At 44.4% G+C, this 11,452-nt stretch overlaps 1 protein-coding gene across 1 annotated transcript in view; it reads left to right on the forward strand.

Annotated features, from left to right (window-relative positions):
- LOC122561372 (inorganic pyrophosphatase-like) overlaps positions 1-8,952 on the forward strand; it is a 27,925-nt gene extending 18,973 nt beyond the window's left edge. Inside the window, exons 9-10 of the mRNA XM_043713134.1 lie at positions 2,224-2,263; positions 8,763-8,952. Coding sequence (XP_043569069.1) covers positions 2,224-2,263; positions 8,763-8,794 — 72 coding nt within the window. The 3' untranslated portion in view covers positions 8,795-8,952. The remainder of the gene's footprint in view (positions 1-2,223; positions 2,264-8,762) is intronic.
- The last annotated feature ends 2,500 nt before the right edge of the window (positions 8,953-11,452 follow it).

An 11,452-nucleotide genomic window follows, 5' to 3' on the forward strand; every position in this document is an offset into this window, starting at 1 on the left:
TACCTTCTCCCTGATCATTCTCTTATTCCTCATGTATGAGTAAAATCCCTTTGGGTTCTCCCTATTCCTTCCTGCCAAGCCTTTTTTGTGCCCCCTCCTGGCTGTCCTCAGTCCATTTCTGAGCTTTCTAGCAAACCTGTAATTCTCTAAAGCTGTGCTGAACCCTTCCTTCCTCCACCTTACATAAGCTGCCTTCTTCCCTTTGACAAGAAGCTCCTCTGTTCTCATCATCCCAGGGTCCTTAATCTTACCCCTTCTTGCCTGTCTCAGAGGAACAAATTTGTGCATCATTCACAACAACTGCTCCTTAAATAAAAGATTCTTTTTCGGAATGGCAGCCGATGACAAGCGGTGTCCCGCAGGGTTTAGTGTTGGGGCCGCAGCTGTTCACATTATATATTAATGATCTGGATGAAGGGACTGGAGGCATTCTAGTGAAGTTTGCTGATGATACAAAGTTAGGTGGACAGGTAGTACTGAGGAAGTTGGGATTCTGCAGAAGGATCTAGACAGTTTGGAGGAGTGGTCCAGGAAATGGCTGATGGAATTCAATGTGAGCAAATGCGAGGTCTTGCACTTTGGAAAAAAGAATAGAAGCATGGACTACTTTCTAAACGGTGAGAAAATTCGTAAAGCCGAAGTACAGAGGGATCTGGGAGTGCTAGTTGAGGATTCTCTAAAGGTAAACATGCAGGTTGAGTCTGTGATTAAGAAAGCGAATGCAATGTTGTCAATTATCTCAAGAGGGTTGGAATATAAAAGCACTGTTGTGCTATGGAGACTTTATAAAGCTCTGGTTAGGCCCCATTTGGAGTACTGTGTCCAGTTTTGGGCCCCACACCTCAGGAAGGACATACTGGCACTGGAGCGTGTCCAGCGGAGATTCACATGGATGATCCCTGGAATGGTAGATCTAACTATGAGGAATGGCTGAGGATCCTGGGATTGTATTCATTGGAGTTTAGAAGATTAAGGGGAGATCTAATAGAAACTTACAAGATAATACATGGCTTGGAGAGGGTGGACGCTAGGAAATTGTTTCCGTTAGGTGAGGAGACTAGGACCCGTGGACACAGCCTTAGAATTAGAGGGGGTAAATTCAGAACAGAAATGCGGAGACATTTCTTCAGCCAGAGAGTGGTGGGCCTGTGGAATTCATTGCCACAGAGTGCAGTGGAGGCTGGGACGTTAAAATGTCTTCAAGACAGAAATTGATAAATTCTTGATTTCACAAGGAATTAAGGGCTACGGGGAGAATGCGGGTAAGTGGAGTTGAAATGCTCATCAGCCCTGATTGAATGGCGGAGTGGGCTCGATGGGCCGAATGGCCTTACTTCCGCTCCTATGTCTTATGGTCTTATCTACTGCTCTGTCCTCATCAATCCTCTTTGTTACTTTTTCAAAGAGGCATCTGGATGGGTGTCTGAATAGGAAGGGTTTGGAGGGATATGGGCCGGGTGCTGGTAGGTGGGACTAGATTGGGTTGGGATATCTGGACGGGTTGGACCGAAGGGTCTGTTTCCATACTGTACATCTCTATAACTCTATTACAGTTCAGAGTTCATCAGGATGATCCCTGGACTGAAGGGGTTGTCTTATAAGGTAAAAACAATGACTGCAGATGCTGGAAACCAGATTCTGGATTAGTGGTGCTGGAGGAGCACAGCAGTTCAGGCAGCATCCGAGGAGCAGTAAAATCGACGTTTCGGGTTGTCTTATAAGCAAAGGCAAAATAGTTTGGAATTGAACTCCCTGTAGTTTAGAAGAATGAAAGGTGATCTCATTTAGACATAGTTCTAAGGGGCTTGACAGGGTAAATGTTAAGAGGATGTTCCCCACATGGGAGAGTTTGGGACCAAGATGACGTAGTCTCAGAATAAAGAGGTGCCAATTCAAAACTGAGATGAGGAGGAATTTCTTCTAAATGTTTAATGGACTGAGACTTCAGGCTAAGAGAGGTTCTTAGTCAGGCAATCGAAGGAAAAGGGCAGGAAAGTGGACATGAGGAATGTCGAATCAGTCATGAAGCCATGGTGGATCTGGCTCAAGGGGCCAAATGGCCTCTTATTTCTTATCGTCTATGGAGTAGGAACAGGATAATGAGACTCATTAGACAGCACCATCAGAGTCAGAACAAGCATGATGGATCAAATGGCCTCCTTTGGTCATGCTATTATTAGTTATATGACTCGCATTAAACATTCCTAAACACTATTTTTCCAGGTACCAGCATATGGAGCAGGTGATTCAGTCCCAGTGGATGGTAAGACATTTCCTAATTTGTATTTACACCTCCATAGAGTGCATGTTATTACACAGTGCTTGGCAAATTCGTCATGGAATTTGGTGCAGGATTACTACGCTGGTCAACACCTATTGCACTATTTTCTATTATTCATACTTTGCTGCTTTAGTTCTTGAATTGAGATGAGAATAACCATATCACTTGTACGTCAGATATGCCTTGGACCTGTGTCTGTGAAAACATCTTTTTCCCCATTGCAATATCATTCTTTCTGAGCCATTAGATTTCTAGAATATCCCAAACCCTTGTGATCTCTCTCAAACTGAGAACTGATGTGTAATTTTCCCAAGTCTCTCTCCCTCTTATCTGATGAAGTTAAAAATCACAACACCAGGTTATAGTCCAACAGAGTTATTTGGGAAGTACTAGCTTTTAGAGCACTGCTCCTTCACGAGCAAAAAGGTCTAAAGCTAGTGCTTCCAAATAAATCTGTTGGACTATAACCTGGTGTCGTGTGATTTTTAACTTTGTCCAACTCAGTGCAACACCAGCACCTCCACATCTTATCGATGAATGAATCACTTTCTGGAAGCCATTTTGGCTCTTAGTCTTTGTCCAGCTAGACAGATTATCACCAGGTTGTGTTCACTTTGGGACAGGGCAAATGTGTCTATTTGCTATTTTTCTTGAGTTCACTCACTCTTTATGTCCCTCTCTTCATTGCTCACTGTCTCTAGATTCTAGTGCAGAGAAACTGATTAGAATCAAAGGCTAGAATTTGAAATGTTTTGAAAGGGAAAATACTGGAATCCATTACTAAGTTGGGGGTAATGGCATTTATAAAATGATTGATTAGACAAAGTCAACATGATGTTAAATAAAAATATTGACAAGTTGATTGACAAAATTTGAGGATGTAGTGGGGTAGATATAGTTGAACAAATCAGTGTGATATATTGGAATGTTCAAAATGCCTCAATAAGGTGCTACTATGCAGATTTATTGCAGAAGATGGATTGGGTTAATATGTTAGGGTGGACAGCATATTCCTTAACCAAAGAAAAAGGAGTAGGAACAAATCGATCAATTTCACATTCAGGATGTTTGTGGTGCACTCAGATCAATGCTAGGTTCTCAACTATTTATAATTTACCTAATGACTAAGGAGAAGCAAGTAACTGTAATGTACCCAGATTTTCTGCTAATGTTAGATTTTCATATTCATAGACTCATACAGTGCAGAAAAGCCCTCCAGCCTCCACAGACAATGCATTTCAGATTCCCACCACCACTGAGTAAAAAGGTTTTTTCCCCAAATCCCCTCTGAATCTCCTGCCCCTTATCATGCTGCTCTCTTTTCACTTTGTATCCTTCATAATCTTATACACCTCAATCAGTCTTTGCTGTAAACAATCAAGCCTGTTTCTCCATCCTGGTGAATTTCCTCTGTACCCCCTCCAGTACTATCCCACCCTGTAGTGAGGTGACCAGAACTGCACACAGTACTCTAGTTGTAAGCTGACCAAAGTTGTGTACAACTCCAACATTATTTCCTTGCTTTTATACTCTATGCCATGATGGATTAAAGCAAGTGTCCCATATGCCTTTCTAACTATCCTATTCACATCCTCTGCTGACTTCACCCGAAGATCCCTCTGTTCTTCTAAGCTACCTAGTGTCCTGCCATTCATTAAATACTCCCTTATCTTGTCCCTTCTTGCAAAGTGCATCACCTTGCACTTATCAGGGTTAAACACCATTAGCCGCCGGTCTGACCAACCCATTTATATCTTCCTCTAACCTACAACCATTATCTTCACTATTAACCACTCTAACAATTTTGGTGTTTTCTGCAAATTTACTTAACATTCCCCCCACATTTTCATCTATATCATTTCTGTATATAACAAACAACACGGGGTTCCAATACTAATCCTCGTGGTACAACGCTGGAAACCAGCCTCCAGTCACTCAAACAGTGTTCTACCAGTTTCTGATTCATCTCACCACGTTTCCCTGAATTCCATGTGCTTTAGCCGTCTTACCAGTCTCTCATGTGGGACCTTGTCAAAATGTTTGCTAAAATTCATATAAACTACATTAACTGAACTTTCCTCATCCAAACTTGATCACATTTTCAAAACATTCTCACAAATTTGTTAGACAGACCTCCCTCTGACAAAGAGGGCCCCGCATGGGCCCCAGCTATGCCTGTCTCTTTGTTAGTTACATGGAACAGTCCATCTTCCACAGTTACACCAGCACTATTCTCCACCTCTTCCTCTGCTACATTGATGACTGTATCGGCGCCACCCCGTGTTCCCATGAGATTGAAAAGTTCATCAACTTCACCAACACATTCCAACCCGACCTTAAGCTCACCTGGATCACCTCAGACACCTCCCTCCCCTTCTTGGACCTCTACATCTCCATCATTGGTGACCGACTCAACAATGACATCTTCTACAAACCCACCAACACCCACAGCTACCTGGACTACACCTCCCACCCTGCCTTCTGTAAAAATGCCATCCCCTTTTCCCAATTCCTCTGCCTCCACTGCATCTGCTCCCAGGAGAACCAGTTCCACCACAGAACACACCAGATGGCCGCCTCCTTTAAAGACTGTAATTTCCCCTCCCATGTGGTGGTTGATGCCCTTCCATGCATCTCACCCATGTCCCGCAACCTCCGCCCTTGACCCCTCCCCTCCAACTAAAACAAGGACAGAACTCCCTCCCCCCACAGCTCCTCACCTTCCATCCCACCAACCTCCATATACGTCGCATTATCTTCCGCCATTTCCACCACGTACAAAGGGACTCTGCCACCAGAGATATATTCCCCTCCTTGCCCCTATCCATTTTCCATAAAGATCGTTCCCTCCGACTCCCTCATCAGGTCCACCTCCCCCACCAATCCACCCTCTCCTTCTGGAACCTTCCCCTGCCACCGCAGGAATTGCAAAACCTGCACCCACACCTCCCCCTCACCTATGTCCAAGGCCCCAAAGGAGCCTTCCACATCCATCAAAGTTTCACCTGCACTTCCACACGTGATTTACTGTATCCATTGCTCCTGATGCAGTCTCCTCTACACTGAGACACAGGACATCTACTTGCAGAGCGCTTCAGAGAGCATCTCCAGGACACCCACATCAACCAAACTCAACTAATGGCCGAACACTTCAATAACTGTTTCCAAGCCCAACGGGGCCTCATCACCTCCCCATTTCCTCTGTCAAACTGCAGGTTTGTCACAGTCCTTTTTCCTGAATCAATACCTACGCTCTCCCTTTCCAGAGTGACGACTGAAGAGAATTATTTATTCAACATCCTTCAAACATCCTATGGCTTTGCACACAGGTTGCCCCCAGGTTACTAATGGACTTTACACTTTCCCTGGTTAACCTCTTCCCTCTAGTGTATTTATAAAAATATCTTGGGATTCTCCCTAATCCTGTTCACAAGTCCTTTTACATGCCTCCTTTTTGCTCTTCTGATTGCTTTAAGTTCCCTCCTGCACTTCCTGTATTTTGTCCAGGACCGTAGCTGAATTGCTTCCTTTGGACTTGCTAAAAGCCCTACTATTCTCATCTAGCCCTGAATTATCCTAGACTTCCCGGGTTCTCTGAACTTATTGGTCCTGTGTTTGCCTCTAAAGGGTACATGTTGAACCTGTATTCTCTCCATCTACATTTTGAATGCCTCCCCTTGCTCTGCTGTAGACTTACCCACGAGGAATCATTCCCAGTCTATTGTGGCCAGATCCTGTTTTGTTTTAATAAATATCTGCCTGCCCCCAGTCCAAAGCGGTCTTTTGTAATCCATCCTTTTCTCTGTCCAGAATAAATTTGTACCATACCATGTTGTGGTGGTTATTGCCTAAATGTTCTCCCACTGCCACATCGAACTCTTGTCCAGCTTCTTTCCCCAGATCCAGCACTGCGCTGTCCCTTGTTGGGCATTCTAGGTATTGATACAAAAAACCTCCCCTGGATACATTTCAAGAAATTCACCCTCAACTCTTTTTAACAGTAGACAATCCCAATTTATCCGAGGAGCATGAGAGTCTACTCTCTTTGGATGCTGCTTGACCTGCTGTGTTTTTCCATCACCACAATTATTGACTCTGATTTTCTAGCATCTGCAGTCCTCACTATCTCCTATCCCGATTTACGTTGGGAAAGTTGAAATCCCCTATTATAATTACCCAATTATTGCTCTTACACATCTCTGTGAACTGTCCACATATTTAGGTGGAAAAGAGTATGGGATGTAATAGAGTCACAGTCATAGAGATCTATAGCACGGAAACAGACCCTTTGGTACAACCCGTCCGTGCCGACCAGATATCCCAACCCAATCTAGTTCCACCTGCCAGCACCCAGCCCATATCTCTCTCAACCCTTCCTATTCATATACCCATCAAAATGACTTTTAAACGTTGCAATTGTACCAGCCTCCACCACTTCCTCTGGCAGCTCATTCCATACTTACCACCCTCTGTGAAAAAGTTGCTTCTGAGGTCTCTTTTATATATTTTCCCTCTCTCACCCTAAACCTATGCCCTCTAGTTCTGATCTCCCCCACCCCAGGGAAAATACTTTGTCTATTTATCCTATCCATGCCCCTCATGATTTTGTAAACCGTGATAAGATCACCCCTCAGCCTCCGATGCTCCAGGGAAAACAGCCCCAGCCTGTTCAGCCTCTCCCTATAGCTCAAATCCTTCAACTCTGACAACATCCTTGTAAATCTTTTTTGAACCCTTTCAAGTTTGACAACATCTTCCCGATGGGAAGGAGACCAGAATTGCATGCAATATTAGAATTGCATGCAATATTCCAACAGTGGCCTAACCAATGGGGCGGCATGGTGGCACAGTGGTTAACACTGCTGCCTCACAGCACCAGAGACCTGGGTTCACATCCCATCTCTGGCAACTCTGTGTGGAGTTTTCTCATTCTCCCCGTGTCTGTGCGGGTTTCCTCCGGTTGCTCCGGTTTCCTCCCACAATCCAAAAATGTGCAGGTTAGGTGAATTGGCCATGCTAAATTGCCCGTAGTGTTAGTTGAAGAGGTAAATGTAGGGGAATACTTTGGTGGGTCGGTGTGGACTTGTTGGGCCGAAGGGCCTGTTTCCACACTAAGTAATCTAATCAATGTCCTGTACAACCACAACATGACCTCCCAACTCCTGTACTCAATATTCTGACCAATAAGGGAAAGCATACCAAACGCTGTCTTCACTATCCTATCTACCTGCAACTTCACTTTCAAGGAGCTAAGAACCTGCACTCCCTGTATAAGTCTTGCTAAGATTTGCTTTCCCAAAATGCAGCACCTCGCATTTATCTAAATTAATCTCCATCTGCCACCTCTCAGCCTATTGGCCCATCTGGTCAAGATCCTGTTGTAATCTGAGGTGACCTTCTTCGCTGTCCACTACACCTCCAATTAATGTGGGGAAATATGAGATAATTCATTTTGGTGAGAATAATAGATAAATATGATTTTAAAAGGTAAATTTACAAATGTCAGTATCAGTGATTTGCACATGAAACACAGGTAAATAGGCAAATACGGAAAGCTGTTAGGAAGTCAAATGATGCATGGACCTTTTTTTGTAAAAGGGTTGAAATGCAAGTGTGGAAGGCTTGCAGCATTTGTCCAGGACATTGCTGGTCACCGCTAGATTTCTGATCTCTGAACCCTAAGAAAGATGTACTTCAGAAACCAGAACAAAAATTGGTGGAGAACCTCACCAGGTCTGGCAGTATCTATGGCGAAAGAAACAGTTAACATTTCAAGTTTGGTGACCCTTCTTCAGAATTCTAATATGTATTTCCTGAGATTTAGTGTAACAATCACTAGATTGATTCTGGGATTGAGTAGGTTAACATTTCTTAACAGTAATTGAGAGAATGAGAGATGATCTCATTCAGGAATGTATTTTGTGAGGATTTAACTAGAATAAGCACTGAAGAATTTAATTCTCCTTCTTGAGTCCAGAAGATGATGTCAGGGGCTTGACCATTTAGTACTGACGCAGGAAACTACTTTATTTAAGTGGTTATAAATCCTTGGAATTCTTGACCCACAGAATGGTGGTTATAGAACATAGAACATAGAAGAATACAGCGCAGTACAGGCCCTTGGGCCCTCGATGTTGCGCCGATCCCCCCTCCAGGACCCGGAAAACACGATCAGAGACATCACGTACCCTTGCACGTGGTTGCTCCATGTTAGCTACATTCAAATTCAGCATTAATCAGTTTCCTCCAACAACCTCTGCCTCCTCCACCTTCTCTTAGCATGCAGAACTATGGAAATATGGTGCAGAAAATGGCACTGATTGCTCTACAGAAAGCCAGCATAGACTTGATGGGGTGAAGATGGGTTTTCCATGCTGTCATGACTCTGAATTTGATCCAATCATGCTGAAATGTGGTTGTATTTAAGTGGAATGTCCTTAATTGTGTTCTTTTATAATACTGGTTTTCTTTTTCTCTGTAGTGGACAAGTGGTGGTATAGCAAGAAAAATTGAATCATTGAGAAGAGTTTAATGATGTCTGTGCGACTTGTTATAGAATTTGTAATTGGTATGAAGAGATAAATTTGAGTGTATCATAAATATCCATGATCAGTGTACCTTCTACTCCAAATAAGGAAGTGTGTTAATTCAATAAAACCTCTCTTAATCTACTGGTCCTTTGTTCATTTTGCTACAGCCCAGGCTCAGAAACAGCTGGATGTTTGGTTTTTACCTGTTCGTGGGATATGAGCGCCACTGGTGAGGTCAAACCATTTTGTTCTTGATGGCGAGCCCTCCTCTTAAATGACTGTAGTCATTGAGGGAGGTGCCCTCAAGAATCACTCATAGAATTCCAACAGTGTGGAAAGATAACGTTCGGCCCATTAGTTCCAAACTGACGCTCTGAAGAGCATCCCACCCAGACTCAGACTCCAACTCTATTCCCGTAAACCTGCATTCACCTTGGCTAATCCACCTAGCCTACATATGTCTGGGTACTGCAGGGTCATTTACCATGGCCAATCCACTGAACCTGTGCATCTTTGAACTGTTGGAGGAAATCCACACAGAGAAGAGAATGTGCAAACTCCATAGGACAGTCACCCAGGGCTGATTTTGAACCCAGGTCCCTGGTGCTGTGAGGTAGCAATGTGAACCACTGTGCCACCCTACAATATTGTTTGGGAGCCCCAGGATTTTGACATTGCAACCGTGAAGAAATGGCAATATATTTCCAAGTCAGGATGGCGAGCGCCTGAGAGGTGATCTTGGAGATTTTTCCCTCTACCCATTAATTCCAGTTTTGCTGGGGCTCCTTGATATCAAGGGCTGGCACCTCTAGAATTCTGCTCTTTTGTCCATGTTTGAACCAGGGCTGTAATGAGGTCAGGACCTGAGTGACCCTGACAGAACCCAAACTGGGCATCACTGAGCAGGTTATTGCTGAGCAAGTGCTGTTGGATAGCCCTATTGATGACATCTTTCATCACTTTGATCAAGGATAGATTGATCAGGTGGTAATTGCCAGACTGAATTTGTTGTGCTTTTTATTTACAGGACATACTTGGGCAATTTTCCACATTGTTGGGTAGATGCAAATGTTGTAGTTGTACTGAAACAGCTTTGTTAGGGGAGCAGCAAGTTTTGGAGCGCAAGTCTCCAGTACTAAAGCCAGAATATTGTCAGGAATATTGCCTTAGTATCCAGTGCCTCCAACCATTTCTTAATATGACAGAGTGAATTGAATTGGCTGAAGACTAGTATCTGTAATGCTGGGGACATCTGGAAGAAGACAAGATGGATCATCCACTTGGCACTTGCAACTGAAGATGGCTGTGAATCCTTCAGCCTCACCTTTTGGATTTGTGAGGATGGGGATATTTGTGGAGCAGCCTCCTCTGGTGAATTGTTTAAATGTACACCGCCTTTGATGACTGGATGTGGCAGGACTGCAGAGCGTAGATCTGATCCATTGGTCATGGGGATTGCTTAGTTGTGTATATCACTTGCTGCTTATGTTGTTTTGCATGCAAGTAGTCCTGTTTGGTAGCTTCACCAGGTTGGTACCTCATTTTTGAGCGATGCATGGTGCTGCTCCTGGCATGCTCTTCTGCACTCTTCGTTGAACTAGGATTGATCCCCTGGCTTGATGGTAATGGTTGAGTGGGGGATATGCCAAGCCGTGAGGTTGCAGATTGTGTTTGAGTATGATTCTGCTGTTGTTGAGCACCTGTGGATGTTGTCTTGCCTTGCAAGATCTGTTTGAAACCTGACCCATTTAGTACAGTGATAATGTCACACAAAACAGGATGGCACAGTGGCTCAGTGCTTAGCACTACTGCCTCACAGCACCAGGGACCCAGCTTCGATTCCAGCCTTGGGTGACTGTGTGGAGTTTGCACATTCTCTCCATGTTTGTATGGGTTTCCTCTGGGTGTTCCGGTTTCCTCCCACAATCCAAAGATGTGCAGGTCAGGTGGACTGGCCATGCTAATTTGCCCATAGTGATAGATGCAAGTCAGAGGAAAATGTCTGGGTGGATTACTCGGAGGGTCAGTGTGGACTTGTTGGGCCGAAGGGCCTGTTTCCACACTCTGTTCAGATTAGATTTCCCCACAGTGGAGGGTATTCTGAATGAGAAGGCAGGACTTCATCTCCACAAGAACTGTGTGGCGATCACTCTTATCAATATTGTCACGGACAGTGCATCTCCGCATGGCAGATTGGTAATTAGATTAGATTACATTACAATGTGGAAACAGGCCCTTCGGCCCAACAAGTCCACACCGACCGGCCGAAGCCCAACCCACCCATATCCCTACATTTACCCCTTACCTAACACTATGAGCAATTTAGCATGGCCAATTCACCTAACCTGCACATCTTTGGACTGTGGGAGGAAACTGGAGGAAACCCACGCAGACACTGGGAGAACGTGCAAACTCCACACAGTCAGTTGCCTGAGGCGGGAATTGAACCTGGGTCTCTGGCGCTGTGAGGCAACAGTGCTAACCACTGTGCCACCGTGCCGCCCACTTGATGAGGTCAGTTATGTTTTTCCCTCTTGTTGGTTCTGTCACCACCTGCCACAGACTCAGTCCAGCAGCTGCGTCCTTTAGAATCCAATCAGCTCAATGTAGTTCTGCTACCAAGCCACACTCTATGGTGGAC

This window comes from Chiloscyllium plagiosum, chromosome 22 (assembly GCF_004010195.1).
Source record: "Chiloscyllium plagiosum isolate BGI_BamShark_2017 chromosome 22, ASM401019v2, whole genome shotgun sequence".
Lineage (NCBI taxonomy): Eukaryota > Metazoa > Chordata > Chondrichthyes > Orectolobiformes > Hemiscylliidae > Chiloscyllium > Chiloscyllium plagiosum.